At 44.0% G+C, this 23,279-nt stretch overlaps 12 protein-coding genes across 12 annotated transcripts in view; 7 read left to right on the forward strand and 5 right to left on the reverse strand.

Annotated features, from left to right (window-relative positions):
• The window catches only part of O0I10_000113 (uncharacterized protein), a gene marked incomplete at both ends in the record, with an annotated part of 1,699 nt that extends 558 nt beyond the window's left edge, over positions 1-1,141 (forward strand). Inside the window, 6 exons of the mRNA XM_058480228.1 lie at positions 95-168; positions 255-282; positions 339-466; positions 518-701; positions 773-924; positions 995-1,141. Of these exons, the coding sequence (XP_058348751.1) occupies positions 95-168; positions 255-282; positions 339-466; positions 518-701; positions 773-924; positions 995-1,141 (713 nt within the window). The remainder of the gene's footprint in view (positions 1-94; positions 169-254; positions 283-338; positions 467-517; positions 702-772; positions 925-994) is intronic.
• Positions 1,142-1,466: 325 nt separating this feature from the next.
• O0I10_000114 (uncharacterized protein) lies at positions 1,467-2,291 on the reverse strand (the record flags this gene model as incomplete). Its single annotated transcript, XM_058480229.1, has 1 exon — positions 1,467-2,291. The coding sequence occupies one exon, from the start codon at positions 2,289-2,291 to the stop codon at positions 1,467-1,469; it is 825 nt and encodes a 274-aa protein (XP_058348752.1).
• Positions 2,292-2,823: 532 nt separating this feature from the next.
• O0I10_000115 (uncharacterized protein) lies at positions 2,824-4,328 on the reverse strand (the record flags this gene model as incomplete). The annotated part of the gene is made up of 4 exons (XM_058480230.1): positions 2,824-3,242; positions 3,299-3,644; positions 3,714-4,033; positions 4,091-4,328. 4 exons carry the CDS (start codon positions 4,326-4,328, stop codon positions 2,824-2,826), a joined length of 1,323 nt encoding a protein of 440 aa, XP_058348753.1.
• A 913-nt stretch (positions 4,329-5,241) lies between these two features.
• On the forward strand, positions 5,242-6,201 carry O0I10_000116 (uncharacterized protein; the record flags this gene model as incomplete). The annotated part of the gene is made up of 2 exons (XM_058480231.1): positions 5,242-5,296; positions 5,351-6,201. 2 exons carry the CDS (start codon positions 5,242-5,244, stop codon positions 6,199-6,201), a joined length of 906 nt encoding a protein of 301 aa, XP_058348754.1.
• A 367-nt stretch (positions 6,202-6,568) lies between these two features.
• On the forward strand, positions 6,569-7,483 carry O0I10_000117 (uncharacterized protein; the record flags this gene model as incomplete). The annotated part of the gene is made up of 5 exons (XM_058480232.1): positions 6,569-6,628; positions 6,683-6,864; positions 6,937-7,244; positions 7,304-7,368; positions 7,439-7,483. The coding sequence occupies 5 exons, from the start codon at positions 6,569-6,571 to the stop codon at positions 7,481-7,483; spliced, it is 660 nt and encodes a 219-aa protein (XP_058348755.1).
• A 561-nt stretch (positions 7,484-8,044) lies between these two features.
• Positions 8,045-9,351, forward strand: O0I10_000118 (glyceraldehyde-3-phosphate dehydrogenase; the record flags this gene model as incomplete). Its single annotated transcript, XM_058480233.1, has 6 exons — positions 8,045-8,070; positions 8,124-8,746; positions 8,802-8,908; positions 8,967-9,140; positions 9,201-9,258; positions 9,320-9,351. The coding sequence occupies 6 exons, from the start codon at positions 8,045-8,047 to the stop codon at positions 9,349-9,351; spliced, it is 1,020 nt and encodes a 339-aa protein (XP_058348756.1).
• Positions 9,352-9,611: 260 nt separating this feature from the next.
• O0I10_000119 (acetyl-CoA carboxylase, biotin carboxylase subunit) lies at positions 9,612-12,074 on the forward strand (the record flags this gene model as incomplete). Its single annotated transcript, XM_058480234.1, has 6 exons — positions 9,612-9,773; positions 9,837-10,342; positions 10,404-11,442; positions 11,502-11,660; positions 11,710-11,850; positions 11,907-12,074. The coding sequence occupies 6 exons, from the start codon at positions 9,612-9,614 to the stop codon at positions 12,072-12,074; spliced, it is 2,175 nt and encodes a 724-aa protein (XP_058348757.1).
• A 156-nt stretch (positions 12,075-12,230) lies between these two features.
• O0I10_000120 (uncharacterized protein) lies at positions 12,231-12,551 on the reverse strand (the record flags this gene model as incomplete). Its single annotated transcript, XM_058480235.1, has 2 exons — positions 12,231-12,397; positions 12,461-12,551. 2 exons carry the CDS (start codon positions 12,549-12,551, stop codon positions 12,231-12,233), a joined length of 258 nt encoding a protein of 85 aa, XP_058348758.1.
• A 704-nt stretch (positions 12,552-13,255) lies between these two features.
• Positions 13,256-16,223, forward strand: O0I10_000121 (uncharacterized protein; the record flags this gene model as incomplete). The annotated part of the gene is made up of 9 exons (XM_058480236.1): positions 13,256-13,399; positions 13,458-14,033; positions 14,096-14,126; positions 14,188-14,911; positions 14,973-15,399; positions 15,459-15,564; positions 15,623-15,738; positions 15,789-15,976; positions 16,040-16,223. The coding sequence occupies 9 exons, from the start codon at positions 13,256-13,258 to the stop codon at positions 16,221-16,223; spliced, it is 2,496 nt and encodes an 831-aa protein (XP_058348759.1).
• Positions 16,224-16,275: 52 nt separating this feature from the next.
• O0I10_000122 (uncharacterized protein) lies at positions 16,276-18,232 on the reverse strand (the record flags this gene model as incomplete). The annotated part of the gene is made up of 6 exons (XM_058480237.1): positions 16,276-16,328; positions 16,383-16,627; positions 16,681-16,833; positions 16,893-17,059; positions 17,121-18,003; positions 18,057-18,232. 6 exons carry the CDS (start codon positions 18,230-18,232, stop codon positions 16,276-16,278), a joined length of 1,677 nt encoding a protein of 558 aa, XP_058348760.1.
• A 460-nt stretch (positions 18,233-18,692) lies between these two features.
• On the forward strand, positions 18,693-20,472 carry O0I10_000123 (uncharacterized protein; the record flags this gene model as incomplete). The annotated part of the gene is made up of 4 exons (XM_058480238.1): positions 18,693-18,701; positions 18,765-18,992; positions 19,065-19,921; positions 19,986-20,472. 4 exons carry the CDS (start codon positions 18,693-18,695, stop codon positions 20,470-20,472), a joined length of 1,581 nt encoding a protein of 526 aa, XP_058348761.1.
• A 145-nt stretch (positions 20,473-20,617) lies between these two features.
• O0I10_000124 (uncharacterized protein) lies at positions 20,618-22,639 on the reverse strand (the record flags this gene model as incomplete). Its single annotated transcript, XM_058480239.1, has 3 exons — positions 20,618-21,301; positions 21,355-22,453; positions 22,521-22,639. The coding sequence occupies 3 exons, from the start codon at positions 22,637-22,639 to the stop codon at positions 20,618-20,620; spliced, it is 1,902 nt and encodes a 633-aa protein (XP_058348762.1).
• Positions 22,640-23,279: the final 640 nt, after the last annotated feature.

The following is a 23,279-nucleotide window of genomic DNA, read 5'->3' on the forward strand; positions in this document are numbered from 1 at the left end:
ACGCGTATGAAAGGTAGTTCTCATCGATAAACCCACCCCCCCACCCATCGACATCGATGACCTTGTTGACTGAATATCGATACCCCCCAATTAGAGGCTGTGGAATGCATCGCCAATACCGAAGACACCCTCGAGAACAGAGAGATTGCACTAGACAACTTGGAGCTTGTAAGTGAGGAGAACCATTATGGATGATATGGGTTGTATGTATGTATGTATGTATGTAGATGACTAATGAAGAGTTCTACGCACAGCTTATAGAAGGCATCGATAACGCAAACAGTAAGTCAATGATCCTTTCACAACGTTTGGTGATGGAGTATTGAATGATCGTGTAGATATCGAGGCAATGAACTTGTGGCCTGCATTACTTGGTCAGCTGACAGCTCCCGAGCCTGAAATCCGTAAAGGTGTTGCATGGGTATGCGGTACCGCCGTACAAAACAATCCAAAAGCACAAACAGCAGTAAGTGGATCAATAGACGAGATCATTCCCATATTGACACAAAAAGCATAGTTTATTTCACACAAAGGATTGGATGCTCTTTTGGATCTCTTGAAAACGGAACAAGATAAGCAAGTCAAGGGCAAACTCATTTACGCTCTTTCCGGTGTCTTGAAACACAGCCCTCCTGCCATTGATGCTTTCCTCGATAAGAATGGTCTCCCAGTTCTTCTTGATATCCTCAAACTTGCTGATGGTAAGTAGCAGTGGATGGTGGATGGTTTATTGGCAACATCGGTCTCACCTTGGAGTGGATCCATTTTTCAGATCCAGCTATGCTACGCAAGGTTGTATTCATGTTCAACTCGTTGATGATTGACAATGCCAAGTTTGGCGAAGCATTATTGAAAACGGACATTTGGGAATATTTGAACAACGTACTTGACAAGTACCCTGAAGATGAGGATATGGCAGAAAAGGTAAATCGAGAGAGAGAGAGCGGACATTTAGGCACGCACAGGATCTGACATCAGGGATATACTATTATAGGTATTGCGAACAGCCCATACCCTTTTGAAACAGGCAAATGGCAATGTACCAGCAGACTTCAAGACTCGTGCAAAGAAGGCTGCAGATACCTTTGGAAAGGAACACCTTGGATTGGTTGATGAAGAATGGAAGGAACTCCTCGCTTGATCACACACACACACACACATCCTTTTTTTCTACACATCATATGATATCATTACCAATTCATTCATCATTGTATATAAACCGGGACGTGAACATGTTCAAAAAGCATTCACACATGCATGGTATTGGTGGAAGTAAAATGTGCTAAAGTACAAGTTGGCTGCTAAAGTAACAAAAGTATGTGGGTAGTATGGCCTTCAAAGGAGATAAGGATATTGGGGGGGGACTTTTTTGTTCACAAGGTCGAGAAAAAAGGGGGACATGATTGGCAACTTTTTGAGATGGGATTCTTTTTAGAAATACAATCGAAGGGAAATTGAGAGAAAAACTACAATGTAGTCTGCGTGTTGGATTGTGGTTGGAAGCCTGGTACGTCATGGTCCTTGCAAAATTGCACAAATTCATCGTACGTTGTGATGGTTCCTTGTCGTAATAAACGAGCATAGGTCTCGAGTTGATCCTTGGATCGACGTTTATGGTTTGAAAACCAATACGTAATCTTTCGAGAGTCGAGGTCCGTTCGCTCAATGATCTTTTGTCGCTGTTCTTTGGTAAGCTTCTTGTTCTGTACATAAGTCTCAAAGAACATTCTTTTCAAGAATTCGCTTGTTTTGGTGTCATAGGATGTTGGGGTGCGGATGTTGCGAGGTTTTTTGATAGGTGGTGGTGTAGCAACCTTAGGACAAACACGCTTGATAGCATCACGCTGACAACTGGGAATCTTTATCGTTTTGGTTTTCACGCCATTTGGAAGATCGGGGAAAAGGCGGATTGATTCCTTTTGGTCCTGCTTGTGCAGGTATGGTGGTGTCGAGTAGCTGGTACTTGAACTACTTGTGGGTGGTGATAGCATGATTGACAGCGGACATACCGTGTCACTGGTGGTGCCTGCTGGCTGTTGTTGCAAATGATGATTGTGGATCATGTCAGACGCAGCGTCCCATGTGGATGGCCATGGACAATCATTTGATTTTTCTTCTTCCTTCTTGATGTCAGCGATATGGATGTCAAATGGCGTCCCAGGAGGTGTCAATGGTGAAAATGCCGCTACAACAGGTTTTTGTGGTTCCCCGCCACATGGCGACGTATACGTGTCGTCTTCTCCATCCAAAATCAAAAACTCGGACAAGTCAAAGTCATCATTAAGATCCATGATTGGTTTAAAGAAGAGAAAGAAAGCGCGAAAATTGTACATGCATTGGCACGCGAGCAACGCGAATAAAAAGACATAACGACATCATGTTTCAAATATTGCTTGGTGCCTTTTACTCTGTTTCGAAGCAGCTCACTCTATTCATTACATTGTTATCTCTACTACTCTCAGTGGGTATCAAATCCATATTGCTAGCATATAAGCTATGGTTGATGATGGTAATACAAGCATTCAAAGGATTGTCAATCATGGTGCTGTGCTATCGTCTGTGCGTGTAGGGCGTCGTATGTACGACAAACAAAGGGATTTGGTCTGGATCCACCATGACATCTGATCAGTGGCACTAATAGTGTGAGAAACAATGATCATCTCTATTAAGTGTATTCTCATGATATGGATATGTGTATAATGAGTGTGTATGTGTGTGCGTGCGTGTGTGTGTGTGTGTATACATGTATGAATGGTGTTTAAAGGAGGGGAAATGCTAAACTTGGTGATGGGTGAATATGCATTATGGAACAAAGGAAATGGATCACACGTTACTGGATTCCAAGTTACGCAACGGCATAAATCGACCACGTCCAGTGTTGGTTTTGACAAGACTTGAGAGTGCTGCAAGGCCACCAGCGCGTTTTTGTCGTCGAGTGAACCACACAAATCCAATGCAGAGAATCACTGAGACCATAATCACAAAATAGATATGACTGAACGATGAATCCTCCTCTACTTGCTCTTCAACCTCGGGTGTTGGTTCCTCGGTTTCCTTGGCTGCCATGATTTCCTTCACAACCTTTTCAATCGTGCCGGTGCTTTTCTCTGGAGAATACTTTGGTGAACGATGAAGATCATTTGACGACAATGCTTGTTCAACTTGGTCACTTGATGGCAGTGATACGGGTGGCTCAAGTGATCCAGACAACAAAATGCTGTTGGCAATAGCTCGATGGGCACCTTAAAGATAGCAATGAGCACATCATCCCCACACTCTTTTGCATAATCCTCGTTACCTCCTGTCAAATGAATGCTATCCCACCAAACATAGGTATCCATATCATCCGTACATTGTCCTTGACATACATCCCAATATGCACTGGTTGCGTTCTTGAATCCAAAGTCCTCGGGGTTACCAACCATGTCGCTAATCAATGCATTCACATCGACCAAATCCATTTCCAGAGCCCGATGGTGCTTGTTGAGACTGACCACATCCTTGGATAATAGCTCATTAAACTTGCTGACAATGTTGCTACGCGTGTCTTCCATATCCGACCCAGCAAAATAAGGCATCAATTCCACGGGTGGTACATTCAAGACTAGGAATCGATTGCTGGAAAACACCTTGCGGATGTTACGCTGATGGAAATGTGTGTGTGAGAGAGAGAGAGATGAGACATGCCAAGTTGAATGAATGCGATTTCATACCATTTGATGACTAATGCAGCTGATGATATCACCCCAAGGAAACTCTGTGCCTTTGGATTGAAAGCCTCGCTCGATGTCATTCAAGCCGACCCAAAACGCATATACTGTTTCGCTTGGCTCAAGGTTGAGTTGCTGGTTGTAATACATTTCAATCTGATCGACAATACTCGGCAAAGCGTCGTCGTCACTGGTATCGTTGAAGAGGGCATTGTCGCAAACAGCACCGTCAAAGGCAAAGCTGTATAAGCTCGCATTCCAACCCACTGCCAAATCCTCGCTCCAAAAAGGTCCATTGCTCAATCGTTGCAAGTTGCCGACATCTTTGGAACCCATCAGTCAACGTGCATAAAGTCGCTCTTGTGTTGTTGACTACTCACCAGCATACGAATCACCAAAGACCACTAAGTTCTTGACACCAGATGCAGATGCCAATCCCCAAAAGATAGAGCAGAGCGATACCAATGGAACCCACATGTGTTGTGTGTAGTGAACGGAAAGAAGATCGGTGGAGTAGTGTTTCCGGTAGAACCAGCTTCGGAGTAGTAGTAGTAGCCTGCCGCCGTGATCCCATTCTTGTGTGACAACAACCACGTTGATGTCCCGTGGCCCCTCCATCTATCATTGATTGTATTTACAACCCAGTGTCGAGAGAACCATAGCTCTTTTGTTTGATTTTATGAGTACGCTGGTTATACATGGAATAAAGAAAAGAGCATTGGTATACTGCTCATGAGTATACAACCTTGCCCGGTCAAATCTTGGTTCAAATTGGCTCTTTCTAATAATAGCTTACTCCTCCTATCCATGATCTCGGCCACACAATGTGCCTCAAAAATGAATGCAGTCATAGCAACCAACCTCATTTGTAATTGAAGACCTTGAAATATATGCTTAAGGGGGCTTAAAGAGTGCTACTATATATTCAACAGCTTTGGATGAACAATCCACAATGAAGAACATCGCTCTAGTAGTTGCCGGACAACCGGTTGCAGTGATTCTAGGCTCATTTACATCAATTTGCAAGTGGATCATTCATCCATCACAATGAAAATTCGATCGCACAAGGGCCCGTGATGCATATTCCCTGGCAATAGACAACGCATTAGCTATGCATTACTAATCCGGGCACTGCTTCCTATATAACCAATTGCTGTCAGCAAAGTCGGCCATAGACATCCCGATGGAAATAGACTAGGGATCCTTGTAGACGACGTGATGCATCCTTTGCTTTACATGACAAGCTTGAAGGACTCCAATAGAAATGCAGCATAACAAAAGCGAACCAACAAGTATACACATTAGACAACATTGGTTTATAAAAATGGCTACAGTATACAACTTTATCAAATGCAAACTATGATTACATAATGATGGCAAGCATTGACTCTCTATATTCTCTAGCTTGTTGGCTCATAGGATGTGGATGATGCATGGATGAGAAAGCTTGGGTGATTTGTCTGATAGAAACGCCGCCTACTGGTGATCCATTTAGGTGAGCAGCTATTCCACGTTTTCCTTTTCTTTACACATGCAACAAGTTTGTTCCAATTGTTTGCAGACACGCGACAGCAGCCATTTCCAAGGTAGATGTCAAAAGCCAAAGCGAGGGAAAATGGTCTAAATCGGTTAGGTTCCAGATCCCACACGGAGCTACAAGACGTGCGATCGATGCAGAAATAATCGTAAACGAAAGCGAGACGGGTCCTCGACGTTGGATGGACAATCGCAGCAGCAGCAGCAACAAAAGCAAGAGCTAAGCAGTGTCCCTTTGGTACCTCTGGCGACGTTGCATGAACATTTTGTGGCAGCAACAGCACACCAACAAGAAGAGTATTGCTATGAAGTACGAATCATGCTGGATGATACATGGCTAGCACACACGGATACCGATCTTGCCAAGCGATTATGCGCCACATTGGGTGAATGCGATGGATACCGATATATTCTCAAAACAGTGAATCCTTCTACAGCAAGGAAAGGGGTTGCCAGTTTCTATGCCAATTGTTCACAATCGCTCGCTACTGCCAAAGCATCCGCCGTATCAACCACGGCACGACGGCGTCATACGAAACAAAGGAAACGATTCGATTGCAAAGGACGTATCTCTGCCACCATTGATCGCATCTCAAGACACGTCTATGTATTACTCCAGCATGGGATGAGGCATGAGTTACCAGAACCATCACGCAAAACGCCACCTGAGATTCGAGAATTAATACGAAGGGAGGAATTGCGTGGAAGAACAGCGAGAGATATATACACAGATGTTCAGCAACAATTCCCCAACACCAACATCACTCAAGCACAAGTCTATTACTGGTGGCGAGAATTCAAAATTGAAAACGAGCAAGCTTCTGCTGCTGCTGCTGGATCCACCCCTACTACCACTTCTACTACTACCACTCCTCCCACTACCACTACTATTACTACTGCCACCCAACCTGAAAACATCATCACCACCAGTACTACTACCCCTACTACTAGTTAAGCATCGTATATCAAATACACATTGTATATATATATCTATATCTATTATCATTTTCTTTTTGTTGTTGGATATGGGAGGCTAGCAATCAATGAACAAGAGAGCCAGCCGATATGGCCAAGGCTTCTTATTCAAAGGCCATGCCTGTGAGTGGAAAAAATTGGATTAAAAGTAAATGCATCGGTGTCACCCGACGCCTATATCAATCCTTACTCATTAATTGAGGCTAAAGAGAAAACAAAAAACTTCAAAGGTGACTCCCCTTTATATACCCATCGCTGAGTTTGATTATCCAATAGCATGTCCCACATGATCCTCCTCCCAACGCGTTCTCCTTCCCTCTTGCTTCTTTATTACACACACTCTCACTATGACGTCTATTGTCACTTCACTCGCCGTTCCTTCCACATACCGTGACCAGCAATATCAGGTAGGAAACTTACACCTATTCAATGCATTCGCTTTATTGATATCTTTGTCATAGGGATCTTCAAACCAATTCCGCGACGATCTATCAACAACAGCAACCCTGTACGTTGGCAATCTCTCATTCTATACAACCGAAGAACAGATCTATGAACTCTTTTCAAAATGCGGTGAAATCAAGCGTATTATCATGGGTCTGGATCGTAACAACAAGACTCCTTGTGGTTTTTGCTTTGTCGAGTAAGTGTGTGGGTTCCTCCTCTATTCGCTTCAAACAAAAAGACGACGACCATTGATGACATCCTTTGCCAGATACTATCATCGTGCAGATGCACTTGATTGCATGAAATACATCAATGGCACCAAGTTGGATGAACGAATTATTCGCTGTGATTTGGATCCTGGATTCAAGGAAGGTCGACAATTTGGACGTGGTCGAAGTGGTGGTCAAGTGCGTGATGAGTATCGTACCGAATTTGATGCAGGTCGTGGTGGATGGGGTCATCGCATGCGTTTGGCTTTGGAGCGCGAGCGTGAACAAAAACTCAAGGCAACCTATGAACCCATCAAGGACATTCCACAGGGTGCAGATGAATACAAAAGTCGACAACAGGATATGGGTAAGTAGTCATTCGTCCTCCTTTTAATGCGATGGGTTAATAATGGTTGATATGGATAGCGTCACGTAAACGTGATCGAGATGACGATGTGGATGGTGAGCGCAGTAAACGAACAAAGGAACAGGTATTTATATAGGGCATTCATGGTTGACATACCACATGCATTAACGTACTCGAACGCTTTTACTCAATAGAATCCACGATTTCGCGAGCACGATGAAGATGATGACGAGGAGTAAATTAGCACATACACATAAAAATATATCATTCTCTTTTTGCATATTACAATACATGTCTTTGTATCCATATCCATGACACCCGTTTGTGAACAATGACCTAATAGCAACACCCATGCACTGATTGAGATAATGGATCCATCATCACACGTGATTTGCGCTTTTGAAAAGTCTAGACTAACTTTGAAACCAAGGCACTCGGCAAATTGTTAATGATCCAAGTATTAGAGGGGTTTATGGTAGTCGCTGGCACTGACTGAAACTATGATGATCTTTTGACTTGATACAAACAACATTTGAACCACGTTAGGATCCGACATCAATATCAACTTTAAGGATCCATCTTTGTTGACGCAATTCGTTGAAAATACTGCATGTGGAAAAGGATACTTTTCAAGCAATGATGATACAATGATGATGAGGCGATTAGCAAGGGCAACATGCACTCGCAAACATCATTGTTACAAAAGTGAAACAAAAAACAAGGGTCCTTGTTAATATAAAGCAGGCTGTGGATGGGGGATACCCTGTCATAACAAGTCTTTTTCTCATTCTTTATTCAACATGGCTGTCAAAGTTGGAATCAACGGGTAGAGTATCCATTGTATAATCATGATTGCTGTGTCTTACATTGCATATGCAGTTTCGGTCGTATCGGCCGCATTGTCTTGCGTGCATCTCTTTTGAAAAAGGATAGCAACACCCAAGTAGTTGCTGTGAATGATCCCTTCATCCCACTCGACTATATGGTGTACATGTTGAAGTATGATACAGTCCACGGCAAATTCCCTGGTACTGTTGAAGCCAAGAATGGAAAGCTTGTGGTGAACGGCCATGCTATTTCGGTGCACAATGAGAAGGAGCCCTCTGATATCCCATGGGGCAAGGATGGTGCCGAGTACATTGTTGAAAGCACAGGTGTCTTTACAACCACCGAGAAGGCTGAAGCCCATTTGAAGGGAGGTGCCAAGCGTGTGATCATTAGTGCTCCTTCCAAGGATGCTCCCATGTTTGTGTGTGGTGTCAACTTGGATGCCTACAAGCCTGAATACAAGGTCATCTCCAACGCTTCGTGTACCACAAACTGCCTTGCTCCCTTGGCCAAAGCCATCCACGATGAGTTTGGTATCACTGAAGCTCTCATGAGCACTATTCATGCTACCACTGCTACCCAAAAGACTGTCGATGGTCCTTCCCACAAGGATTGGCGTTCGGGTCGTGGTAACAACCCCAACATCATTCCTGCTAGCACTGGTGCAGCTAAAGGTAACATTATTACTACTCCTACCACTGTATATGCATACTTATATATCTTTCAAAGCTGTCGGCAAGGTCATCCCAGATCTCAATGGCAAGCTCACTGGTATGGCATTCCGTGTGCCTGTCCCCGATGTCTCTGTTGTTGATTTGACAGCACGTCTCTCAAAGGTATGTATCATGTTCTCTCATTGATGAAGTATACTAAAACACACGCATAACTTGTTAGCCTGCTAGCTATGATCAAATCAAGGCTGCTCTCAAGAAGGCGTCTGAAGGATCTCTCAAGGGTATCCTTGGATACACCGAGGATATGGTTGTCTCGAGCGATTTCATTGGTGACGATCGCTCAAGCATCTTTGATGCTGAAGCTGGTATTGCTTTGAATGACAACTTTGTCAAGGTATGTGGTTTATTATTGCATCTCTATACGTATCCTATGATCTAATCATGCCTATTGCAGCTTGTCAGCTGGTACGATAACGAATTCGGATACTCATGCCGTGTCGTTGATCTCGTTGGTAAGTCATCCATTACTTTTGTATTATAACAACAAACCATGATACTCACTATGCCACGTAGCTTACGTTGCCAAGAAGGATGGTGCCGCATAAACTGGCTATCAACCATGTAAATGAACATGATAAAATAACGATTTGTAAATACATCATCTTGCATCATCATCATGCAGAGCTGTCATTTGACGGAGAATCTTGTGTAATCTCGTGCTATATTGGGTGGGGTGGAGGGGGTCCTTCTTGTGTGTGTATAATTCAATTTCCCACACCACACTGCTTCCATTCTCTTTTCTTTCTCTCATGCCATGTCTCGGTCTCTCCATGTCGCAAAACAGTTGCCGAGGATCCCGTGGCTAATGTCACATTCCATAAGAACAGCACCATGCCGACCTCGATTGTGCAATAGCCCAAGTCGTCTTCTTCCGAGGACCTCGCTACGATTGCTATCTTGTCACAATGTCCAACGATCAGCAGCAACAGACTCTCGTTTAAAAGCAGGTTCAGCCACTGTCAAGCCGGTAAGTACACACGTTATAATAAAGAGTTGGGGGGATGATGCTTATATTGTTTATTTATGATAGACATTCGACAAGCTCCTTATTGCCAACCGTGGAGAAATTGCGTGTCGTATCATCAAGACTGCTCGTCGGATGAACATTCGTACGGTGGCCGTTTATTCTGATCTTGATGCGAATGCACCTCATGTCCAAATGGCTGATGAAGCTATCTGTATTGGCGAGCCACAATCCTATCTTGACATTCCACGTATGATCCAAGCTGTCAAACAATCGGGCGCACAAGCTGTTCATCCTGGTTATGGATTTCTCAGTGAAAACCCAGCATTTGTCAAGGCCTTACGAGAAAATGGGATCACATTTGTGGGACCCTCGAGTGAAGCTATCGCTGCTATGGGTGACAAGATTCAAAGCAAGTTGATTGCGGAGGCCAGTGAAGTGAATTGCATCCCTGGATACAATGGGCAAGTGGACACCACAATGGATGCCATCAAGGTGGCAAATGATATTGGATACCCTGTCATGATCAAAGCCAGTGCAGGTGGGGGAGGAAAAGGAATGCGTATTGCATGGTATGTATATGACCTCTTTATGGTACATATAAAGGTTTGGATATTCATGATATCAAACTAGGAATGATCAGGAGCTTGTGGAAGGGTTCAAGTTGGCCAAACAAGAATCCAAATCAGCCTTTGGTGATGATCGTATGCTATTGGAGAAATACATTGATCAACCACGCCATATCGAGATTCAAATCCTGGGTGATAACCATGGCAACGTCGTTTATTTACCTCCACGTGAATGCTCCATTCAACGACGCAATCAAAAGGTCATCGAGGAGTCGCCGAGTGTACACATTGATTCAGAGACATGGCATAAGATGGGTGCTCAAGCTGTTGCATTGGCACGTCACGTGGGTTACAGCTCTGCAGGCACAGTTGAATTTTTGGTGGACAATGAACGCAATTTCTATTTCCTTGAAATGAACACGCGCCTTCAAGTGGAACATCCAGTTACAGAATATGTCACCAGTCTCGATATTGTGGAGCACATGTTATATGCCGCAGCAGGTCATCCATTGCCCTTGCAGCAACAAGACATTGAATGTCGTGGATGGGCTATTGAATCACGCGTTTATGCGGAGGATCCCACACGCTATTTACCATCCGTGGGCCGTTTATTGACTTACCGTGAACCACGATCATCCACCAGCCCCAACATCCGATGCGATTCAGGTATTAAGGAAGGATCGGATATCCCTGTCGAGTATGATCCACTGCTTTGCAAGTTGACCACCTATGGAGAAACACGTGACGAGGCGATTGATACCATGGTGAAAGCGTTGGATGAGTATGTCATCAAAGGGGTTACACACAATCTGCCGTTGTTACAAAGCGTGGTGGACCATCCAAGATTTCGTCAGGGCAAAGCAATCACCACCAACTTTTTAGCCGAGGAATACCCGAATGGATATCAAAGTGCTCGATTAGCAACACCCGAATTACACCAATTAGCTGCGGTGAATGCTGCCATGTGGTCCAAGAAGGAAGCCAACGTGTCCGATCTTATCACGACACCAAGAAACATTTGGGTCCAGCTGACAAATGAGCAAAATGGTTGCATGGATGAAGTGATGCTTTCAATACGTATGACTGGGAAAGATGCTTTTGAGGTATGTTGTGAATTTGGAGGGAGGGTTAAAAGTGATGATGCTTATATGCTTCAATCAAGGTATCCTCTCCAATGTTTGAAAAGCTATCCTTATCAACACAATGGCCACTCGATGATCTCTTGGCTTATGCCTCCATCAAAGAAACGGAGCAAGATGTCGTGGTGCAATATTTGGATAGTTTACCCTTTGGCTTCAGGATGCAGTATCGTGGTGACAAGGTATGTATATTTAAGGGATTGAAGATAAATGAGCTAACAACGAGTCTAGTTCAAAGTAGCTATCCTGAATGATCGTCAACGTGAATTATCAAAGTACATGAAGCCAAAAACGAAGGAGCAAGAAAGCAAGATGGTAGCCAGCCCAATGCCTGGACGTGTGATTAGTGTGGCTGTTCAAAAGGGTGACAAGGTAAAACGTTAAAGGATTGGATTCGGTTAGATTTGATATTGATGAAATCTATGCAGGTGTTGGCAGGAGCTGAAGTGGCAGTGGTGGAGGCTATGAAGATGCAGAATGTATTGCGAACATCACGTGTCGGTACTGTCAAAAATGTTCATGTACGGCAAGGCAGCGCTGTTCAAACCGGGCAGGTCCTGATTGAATTTGAAGACGATAATGAACCATGTCCATAGAAACCCACCCATTTCATTGTGTATCATACTCCCAATAGAAACATATTCCCCATCTCCTCTCAAATAGAACGTATCACATGTATAAACATATAGACCCTATATACAATCATGTTGTTGTTGCCTGGAAACGCTTCTTGTCGACTTTGAATTCTCGTTTTATTTGTTTTTGGTGAAACGATAGGTGAACCGTTTGCGGGTAAAGGAAAATTCGCCAAGCTTGTGGCCGATCATGTCTTCGGTAATGTGAACTGGCATGTAGTCTTTGCCGTTGTGAACAAGGAATTTGAGACCGACAAAGGAAGGGAGAATGGTGCAGCTTCGAGCTATATGAATGAATCCAGGTTTAGTGCTTCCTCCAACAATCGGCATGACGGATCAAGAGTTACCTTGAGTGGCAATGGGAGTGCCATTCTTAATGGCTTCTCGAAGACCAGGGAAAGCGACGAAAAAGGGACCCTTCCAGGCAGAACGTGGCATGTTGACAAGCGAAGAAGTAAAGGCCTGCCAAACCCAAGAAATTGTTTTGGAGTCTTAAAGTCACGTTTCCCGACAATCGGCTTCTTATGCAGACCCACCCAATCAAGGCTATCATCCCTTAGCCCAAGAGTATACCACCACCACCATTATGTTCACTGATATGGGTGCAAATGCATATCCAGATAGTCAAATCATAGATAAGGCAAATGATAGCTATAAAAATACGTTGATCTCATCTATGTGTTATATGCAATGATAAGGAAAATGATGGAAAAATTTATTGTTTATTGACATTTTAAAGACGCCTGGATGCTGATGGCTACTATACAACGCTCCATCATGTCCTTTTAAGGTTGTCGATCATTCTATTTTCAATATAAAAGGCCCATCATTACATGACCTCCCCCATGAAACGTGATGGTAACTGATGGATCTTCTTACTTGTAGTCATGAATAACCCCAAGATCATCAAGAACACAATTTTGGACACCATGCCTTTATCACATTCAAATCATTCATTGCACTAATGGTATGCTAGCTAGGTCTATGTCATGGATTGCAGTACGCGACGATATGAAGGAATGAATTTACCCGACGCGTTTTTTTGCAGCCAACGCGTTTCGTGTAAAGATGCGTGCCTGTAATTTTGATCCCAGTTTACCTTTTCCTCCTCCTCTTCTCTCGTTTTTATTCTATACCTCGACATGGATGACGACTTGTTCATGTTTTCTTCTTCTCGATCGTCCGATTCAACTCCACGAAAGCCGATCAGTCTCTCTCTTTCCAAGAAACGCAAATTGCAGACAACACACAACGATCGCAATGACTCGATCCAAAGCGATTCCAAGGTACATAGAAAGCCACTGTCAAAAGCAATATGTTGCTAACACGAGGAACACTGGATAGTCTTTGAGTCCATCCGAGCAACTTGACGAGGCACCCAAGCGACGTATTGTTAAGGATGAAGAAGAAGACGAGGACAACTACTTGATGATAGACGATGCAATGAACGACACAGCATTCTGGCAACAATTGGACCGTGTTGAACAGCAATATCATGATAAAGAGCAGCCACAGCACAATGCCACAGCAGCAAACGACTTGAAGAACGAGGGTCACGATGATGCTACAGACTATGACGACATGGACTCATGGCCTGACTTTGATGATGATCCAATTGCGACTACCCCACAACGTGCTACTACAACGACAGATGTTAAGATGGAAAGGAGATCATCAGTAATCGAATTGGATTGCGACGAGGATATATTCCAATCTCACACACCAGCTGATCCCATGACGAAGCGTAGCAATGGCACCCATATGGACACCAGCGAGGATGAAGCGACAAAGCAGCTCAAAGCACTAGCAGTCTCAAAGCCAATACCTACCAAGCGCAAAGTGGGCGAGGATGTGTTTTCAGAATCATGTGTCAAGACATGGCAAATGTCACGTATCAAGGCTTGGGAATCACGCTATGTGGTAAGTGGCATTGGATGGATGGCTCTCAAGTGCCTTAGTGACTGATGGGGACATGGTCCTAGAATCCGGAAGGTTACTATTTCCGCTTTGTTGGTATGTACTATCCTTGTTATCGATTACATAGGGAAGGATACTTACAAGTGATTGATCATAGTACCTGGTGAGGGCCAACGAAATGGTGGATGGACAGCTTCAGAGCACAAGTGCTTTATGGATCGATACCATGAATGGATTGCAAAGGGATGGAAGATTGGATACGCATGGGGATTATTCAGCCAAAAGATTCCGCATCGTGTTGGATATCAGTGCATGAACTATTACAGAAAGCTGGTGGGCGATAAAAAGATCGTTGATCCTTCCTACGCTATGGTCGATGGCAAGTTGAAGCAAATCCACAAGGATCGCAGCATATCAGGAACGCCCGTTTCATCCAAACTTGGAGACGAATGGGAAACAGAGGAAGTCAAGGAGATCGAACGCAATGTGGATCGATGGCTGAAGGAATATCATCGTCGAAGCGGCACAGCATCAACATCCGCTATACGCACTCGACTACCCACAACAACTCCACGTGCGCCAAAAACACCAGCTACCAGAAAACCTATCAGCGACATGGTCAAAAAGATGCCTCCTCCACGCCAACCCCTCTTTGTATTTGATGATGACGAAGACGATGAAGATGCAATGGATGTCTTTTTAAGCACTCAGGAACCAGAACACGCCAATTTGCACGTTCGAAAGCACGACTATGAAAAGGAGCTTCGAGAACGCTTGGAAGCATACAACAACTTCATGCAACCGTTCCTGGATCCCATCAAACGACATGAATATTGGAGAGCTAAACAGGAATGGCGTCGAGGATTAACTACCACTGAAATGTAAGTCTTTTTTTTATCTTGTTCCTTTTTCTCTCGTTTTTTGCTCACATAGACAATATAGGCTGGTGGCAAAAAAGACGGCTGCACTCAAGACAGCGTTACCTGAAGAGAAGCCGACCACTGTTCGTCAATCCAACTTATCCATGTTCTTTACGGGCGTCAAGAAACCCAAGCAAGACACCCCTGATGACCTCATTTCCAAAGTTGTTATACCCAATGAGCTTTTTAGCGGTGTGCATCACGTCAAACCTCTTGGATTGGACCAAGCTAGACCATCTATTCCCGAGAATGGACGATCCTATTACTGCGAACTCGATGATATGGCCGAATGTCCCACCATCCTCGAAGCATTGCTCGGCCCTGCCAACCAGGAACCTTCTGGAAAAGGATCATCACCATTAGAAGGGATTCTTGCCGATCCACCATGGGACTTTTATGTCAAGGATGGAAGAAATGATGGTCGATGTTCATGGACACTCAAGGACATGGTATGCATTCATTCCTTGATTTGGGTTTATTCAATGGCTCATTGTCTTGTTCTCTTTAGATGAGGCTTATGAAGAAGGTCTTGACACGGATGACAGCAGGCCTAGTATTCGTTTGGACACACAAGCTATTACAAGCCGACGTTGTGCGATTAATGGATGAACTGGGTATGTTTACAAGGTTGTTTATTGAATGTGATATTCTTCTAATGCATCTTTTATGAAGACTGCCGCTATGTCGAGAATCTGGTGTGGTTCAAAAAGTACGTCAACAACATACCCGTGGATCAACCAAGCCCCTATATCAGCTCCTCCAAGGAAATCCTACTTATCTTTAGAAAGGTAAGATCCAATATGGAAGTGATTTGCCGTGTTACTCATAAAGATATTAGGGCGATGGCTTTGAGCTGCGACATCAACGATCACCAGATGTTATCATCGATTTCGAGCAACCAGCATCACAATGGATCCAACATGAATTCACGGAGCCAAAACCAGCAGCCGTATACGATATGATTGAGACACTATTACCCAAAGCTGGTTACAATGAGGAACTAGGACGAGGACGCCTACTGGATTTGTAAGTTTCCCCCAAAGAAAAGGAAGATGGCGGTTTAATGCTAACATGGATGCTTGTATATAGATGGACAAAGCGGGATGCGCCACGACGTGATGGCTGGATTGCTTTCCACCAACGAAAAACAGATGCCATGATAACGTCAACTACGGCAAAAGATGATACCACCACCGATGGCATCCATGACAAGGCAGAGAATGAAACAAGTTCCAATTCGATCGACGAAGACAATATAATGGATATTTTATAATGTAGATGGCACTAAAATATGTACATAAAAGCTCGAATGATAGATTTGCATTTTACTCGATACGCATGGTATCAACGACCGAAGATGCCATTTTGCGCATGGTTTCTAATGAACGTGTTAATTAACATACGGACATGAGTGGGATGGGTGCATCATTACCTTCTACATCGGCCAGTGAAGTATCCTTTTTGGCTGCCACAAGATACATTTCCACATAATCACTCATAACACCTTCATCATAATGATCCTCTTCTTCCTCATCTTCGGTAGGCGGTTCTTGATGATCATCGGTATTAGACGCTTGCATCTGCTGCTGTCGAATGGCTAACCGGTTGTATACACGTCGACCAGCAATCCAATAATTGGTAGTTGATCTTGTATAAACTTCACTCGTATTGGGGATGCTACACGTGGGCATGATCAATAAATGGGACATTATAAACGCAACATCACTTACGCCTCAAAGTCATTCTTGATATCCAGCAGCTGTAATAGCATGTCATTGTTCACTGTAAACGTATCTTTGCGTTGATCCATCAAAGTCGATTTGATATTGAGCGTCGCATTGTCGTAATAAAAGCACCGATAATGTTTTCCCAGAGCCATACTACTTGAACATCAAAGCAACAATGAATGCAATGCGCCTTTTTTTGTTGTCCAAGCATTTACCTCTTTTCATTTGTACTTTCTTTGTTCTCGACAATGATTGTGGTAAGATCGTCAATATCTCCTTCCACCAAGGCATTCTCAAGTTGAACCATGGATGCTGGATCTGCCAACCATTCCTCTGCACCCTCTGCGAAAGCGGGTAATAAGAAACACCATAAGAGATCGCTCTTGTGCTTATCTTTGTTAGCCCATCCTTGTCAACAAATAAAGCCAACCCCTACTACTTACTTTGTATACAAGCAAAAAGTATTCCTCAAGCTCTTCTTCACCTTGTGCTTCTTGTTGCTCTTGGCCAGACCGGCTTTTCAAATGGACTCGTACAACATCTTCCACCGTACCACTTGCATCTGAGGAGGGTGAATCATTTTCAGGCGAGGATGGTCGTTCTTCAGGGGAAGTAGGTGCGGATGATGAAAAGTAATGGGACAATGAGCGAGTGAATGATTTGAATGTGTTGGCAGCATTGTGTGTCGTTAATGATTTACTGCTAACAAGTTGTTGTTGTTGTTGTTGTTGTTGATTCTCTTTATCACGTTGTTGTTGCCCCTGACAGATCCATTTGCGAAGAGCGACCACATCTTGCATCTCCAAGCCCGATGAACGATATACCAATCCTCCTTGATTATCCCAAGCCATCATGTGTGAAATAAATCTTGTCTTTGTTTGGATAATCTTATCAAGGTCTTGAATCCGTAAATAATTTTGACGCTGCAAAGGTTGAACAGGGACGCCATTGAATACACCCGAGAAAACGATGGTATCAAGTCTGTCAAAGTCCCATTTCCAAATCCACTCGGAGAAAAACTCCTCGATACGATGCATGAGCGTGGAACGACGAGCGGCATTGGTTAAAATGGATGCCATGGTGCCATTCAAGAGTCGAAATTGTTCATAGCCAATACGTAGCACAGCTTCCAATGCATGATCATTCAACTGAGCATCCAAATATTCGGTCACCAGCTTCTCCTTGCCCTTGCTATCCTTGACTTGCTTACGTAGAATGCCGAGCTCCACGCACATGTGTATCCAAAATCCTGGTTCAGGTTGCAGGAAGATAAGTCGATGTTTTTGCGCGTGTACGTTTTGTGCTGGTTGCGACGGAGAGAAAGCCCTAGAAATAGCTGCAATGAGTATATAAAAGTGCAATTGAAGGAAAGTGCTTACGAGCTAAAGTTGACTAGAGCTTGAGCAAGACCCACTTGCTTCATCTTGACATCGGCTGGAACGACGGTCTTTGCAGTGTAGTATAGAATCTGATCCTTTGTGTTTTCTTCATTCTGAGCGAGCGATGGGTTATAGACACAAAAATAGGATAGCACAGGGCTAGTACGGCCTAGCATAGTAAATAGGAAAGGGAGGAGGAGGATTTGTTCGGAAGACCGTGTCTTTGACCACACAACACATGCACACACACACGCACACACATACACATGATACATCTTGTTATCCTAATACAATCCTATCTTATCCACCTTTATACGTCATGTATCATTTCATGTATCATCATTCTATGGATCAAGTTTTGTTGGGTGTCCCAATAGCTTCATATGGATCAGGAATTACAATGATTGCAGTAATAGAATCGTAAAGATGTTTTTATTGCATGATCTTCAGGGCAGCATGGATACTAGATTGGAATGCACTCATGCAACTAGGATTTAAAGACACTGATATAGGTTGATAAAGAAGAAGGAGTTTAATGGTCTGTGGCCGTACCCAAAAGAAGGCTTTTCACACTGGCACCGCTCGTTTTTCCCTGTTGCATCCACCCGATCCGCCAACCCAACCCCCATCTCCACCATGGCTACGGTAAAAACCAACAGCATGCGTCCTTTTTATTGTATCCTAAAACAACACGATCGTCATTTATAGCCGCATGGTCTCCCTTCCTTTCGGCAACGTGCATTGTCCTTGTCATCGCTCAATGTACCTCGACGCTTTCATCTCCCCATCATACTCTTAAGGTTGCTCAGTCTTATACCCGCCGGGATTGGCCTCTTACAATGTATCAATCGAGCATGGACACAGCCGCAATATGATGAGACTGGTATCTTTGAAAACAAGAGCACTCCTCTTACCTATTGTGTCGCTATACTTTGGGTAAGTCAACCTCATAGTAGTAGTACTACTACAATTGGGAGGGAGGATATAGATATTAACTTGTATGTATAGTGTGTGCTGGCTGGCTATTGGAGTTGGATCTTGACAACAAGTATGATGCGAAGATGGTTGTACCACTATGAAATCAGCAATGCGTTGGTGCGACTAGCAACACTTACAGTGATCCACTGGTCGGTGTATGCTTTCTTCTCATCTTACTATGGAGCCGATCAACCCATGTGGCAATGGATGACCATGTGCTTTATCTTATTGGTTTGCAACGTATTCAAGATCCTCCTTGCCTCCAATCCCAAATACAGTAGAAAGGCCATCAATCACAAATCCACCGTTGTCCGTGTCTTGGTCCTTCCTCTGTTTATTGTCGTTGTATTCACAATGCTCGCCATCTTGCGTCAAGTCAGCTATTTACGCAGCAACAGTATCTCCCATGCTGTCAATGCATTATCATCAGCAAAGATGCCCGACAATGTACAAAAGCATCCTGAAATGGCAGAGGCTGGAATTCGTGTCATGGTCTTTGTTTTATCCGCTTGGACACCCAAAAGTCTCACCAAACGACAAGTGTTTCGGGAAACAACCATGCAACTCATGCCCGAGAACAATGACAACATCGCTTACTTTTATCGCTTCATCATGGGTCAACCAGCTTCAGACAAAGTGCGAGAGACCATGTGGCCCCAAATACAAGCTGAGATGGATACGCATGGTGATGTGCTTCTCCTCAATTGCTCTGATAAGTATGAAGACCTCAGCAAAAAAGTATTCAGCACAATGGAATGGGCAGAGCAATACGAGTTTGATTACCTCGTCAAAACCGATGATGATATCTTTATTCGATGGGATACAATCACCAAGGAGCTCTTGGATTTGGGTGTGCAAACACGATATTGGCAAGGTTTAAGTTATTGGTAAGCTAAAAGGCGGGAGGATGGATTATCTTGCATTTGGATGACTTATGATGTGGTTGAATAGGAACATTCCACCCATTCGAGATAACAGCAACAAGAACAGTGAATTTGATTATCCATTGCCATTGTTTCCACGATACACAGCAGGCGCACTTTACATCATATCACGAGATCTTGTACACCTGATTGCTCGAGGACCTCGTATCTTTGTCAAAAATGAGGATCAGAATCTTGGAGTATGGCTATTCCCCTATCAAGTGGAGCCCATCTTGGATGCACGGATACAACAAATCGATGTATGCGAGGAGGACATGATTGCAAAGCATTTTGGTGACTTTGGTGATCCAGAGGCGATTGGTGGTACCATGTACGATATGCTGGATAATTTGCGTAATGGTCGCAAGATGTGCGAAGGCTTCCGTACCAAGTTTTGTGCACTCTGTTACCCCTGTCAAGGCAAAGTGAATCATTGGAAACACTGGAACTTTGATTGTGACCCTGTAAAAGGAATTACTCTTCTCAACATGCCCAAGTTGACCTTGCTGGAATAAATTTGTACATATAAACATACACCATTGTTGTGCAGCTCAACTATTTTCGGTTGTTTTTCATCTGACTAATAGTAAACGATTGGGTTTATTTGCAAAAAGAGAGCAGTGGAATACATTTTGGGGGGTGTGGGTGGAGAGAGCAAATCTACTTCTTAAGGGTACCAATGATAGCATAAGGAGCATACTTTTTGACGACATCCTTCTTATGCAGCATGTTGAATTCTTCTGTTGCGTCACGACCAGCGTAAAGTAGGATTGCCTTCTTACCACCAGGGTGTTCCGCCATAAAATCAGTGACATTGAGTACCTCACCATTGACAACCACCCAACAATCATCAGGCTTGTTGTGCTTAGCAACTTCGGCCAAGGTGTATTCACCCATCTTCTTTGGTTCATCAGCGGGTTTAGCAGGTGCAGCAGCAGCAGCAGGTGCAGGTTGTTCTTGTGGAGCGGATGCAGAAGCAGTAGCAGCTTCACCAGCAGCAGCAGCAGCAGCGCCAGGCCAAGCAATTTCAAGGTTGATGCGATTGGGATCAGTGGGGTTGACAGAGACACTAAGGCCAACAGTACCAAGATGAGATGCAATGGCACCCAAACGTTGTTGTGCAACGCTGCCCCCACCATTGTTGATGAGTCTTTGGAAAAGATAACGAGAAGCAGTTTGGCCAGCAACACGACCAAATACTACACAACCCAACAAGGAAGAACCACCAAGACGATTGGCACCATGAACGCCACCACACATTTCGCCACATGCAAAGAGACCAGGTACCACGCTATCTTGATTGACACCCTTGATTTCTGCATTGGGGGTAATTTCAACACCACCCTGTAACAAACGTGTTAGCCACCACTCATTCACTTTGGTTCCCAACAACTTACCATTGTATAATGAAGAACGGGTTGCATCAAGGCGACATAAAAGTAATCATCCATGGAAATAGGGACGTTGTGGAAGAACTTTTTGCCCCATGGATCCTTTTGTTTTCCAGCAGCAATAGCATTGTAAGTATCCAAAGTTTCCTTGAGCTTGGCAGGTGAGATGCCCATTTCCTTTGCAAGTGCTTCACCATTATCGAACTTCTTCATGAGGCCACGACCTGCATAATGTCGGCAATGCCATTCGATCTCCTTGGAGGCGGCTGTGTTGAGAACAAGGCGGATGGGGAACTTGTTCTTCCACATCATGCCGGTGACATAATCACGGTGACCAAGTTCGTCACAAAAACGGTTGCCTTCGGCATCGAGAAGGATACCACCACAACCACGAAGTGCTTCAGCTGCCAAAAACTTGACCTTGGCATCAGGTTCCTTTGGATCCACTAAACCAGTAGGATGTACTTGCACCTTTTCAAGATCAACGGTATTGGCACCAGCAGCAGCAGCCATCTTGATACCATCACCAGTGCAGTGATCACCATTGGTGGTGGAAAGATCAAAGTATTCAGGACGATGTTGCTTGAGCAATGAGTTTGGACCGAAATCAGCTGCATAACCACCTGTAGCCAACACCACGGGACCATATTCCTTGTAGGTTTTGCCATCAGCTGAATTGCCCACCAATTGGTATTCGACGCCAATCACACCACCTTGCTCGTCCTTGATCAACTCGGTCACACGAGCCTTCTTGATGATCTTTGCACGTTCAGGTTGCTTTTCAGCAAGTTCTTCTAATCCTTCCATAAGGGCATAGGTGATCGTCATGCCTGGAAATTGTTCTTTGCCACGATGTGTACGAGGGAAAGAATGTCCACCCAAACGAGAGACAAGGGAAAGATCAAGCTCAAACTTGTCTTGGAGCCACTCAACAGCCGAAGCTGAACGTCCAGTCAACACCTTGATCAATTCGGGACGAGCAAGATCACGAGCTGATTTAAGGGTATCTTGATAAAAGGCTTCCACCGAATCCTTAATGTTGAGTGCCATCTGGGTACGAGTCAACGCGCCATTGATACCGGAGGTAGCCTTGGTGGAGTTGCCACTATAGTAACACAAGCAAATGAGAATCTCGGGCACCATGGTCAATGTGCATAGATAGATTTACGTACCCAAAGAAGGGATTCTTATCCAAAAGCAATACATTGCCACCCTGCTCAATGATGGTGTGTGCTGCCGAAAGACCAGAAAGACCACCACCGACAACAATAATTTGATTCTTTAAAGACATGGTAGTAAATGTGTGTGTGTGTAGAGAGTAGGGAGGAAAAGAGAAAAAGGGAACGAGGAGAAATAAAAAAGAGATTACGTGTGTGTAAAGAAAATTTATGACGCTTTTAAACACGCGGGTCAGCAAGTAACCTTGTGTGTTGGAAGCGTGTTGTGTGAGAGTGAGTGAGTGTGTGTGTGTGTGTGCAGCAGCAGAGTGCGTGTGTGAGAGTGAGAGAGGAACACCCCCGATCTTTAGCATGATGGATACTGTATATGGGTGCTACCACCTGATCTTTCCCACAAGCTTGGCTGAAATGAACAACGCCCTTATTTTTTTCCATGTGCGTCTCCCACCTGCAATGCAAGTGCATGTGAAAGTTTTTTGTATTGTTTGTGTATTGCTGTCATCATAAAAGCAAGTGGAGATGTTGGCAAGAAGGTGGCATGATAAGAGAGGAAAAGCATTGTCCATACGAATTATGCATGGACCAGCTTACGTTTGGATCCCCGCATCCCATCAGCCCATTTTCTTCTATCGAACTACTACTTTGATCGTCCGCGAAAGTTGAAAAAAGCATACATAAGCATCAATTCAAACCAATGTTTCACAGGCCACTTTTTGTGGATGACAAGTGGAAACGATGATTCAAGGGAAAAGA

The sequence above is a fragment of the Lichtheimia ornata genome, assembly GCF_029851405.1.
Source record: "Lichtheimia ornata isolate CBS 291.66 chromosome Unknown scaffold00001, whole genome shotgun sequence".
Classification (NCBI taxonomy): Eukaryota; Fungi; Mucoromycota; class Mucoromycetes; order Mucorales; family Lichtheimiaceae; genus Lichtheimia; species Lichtheimia ornata.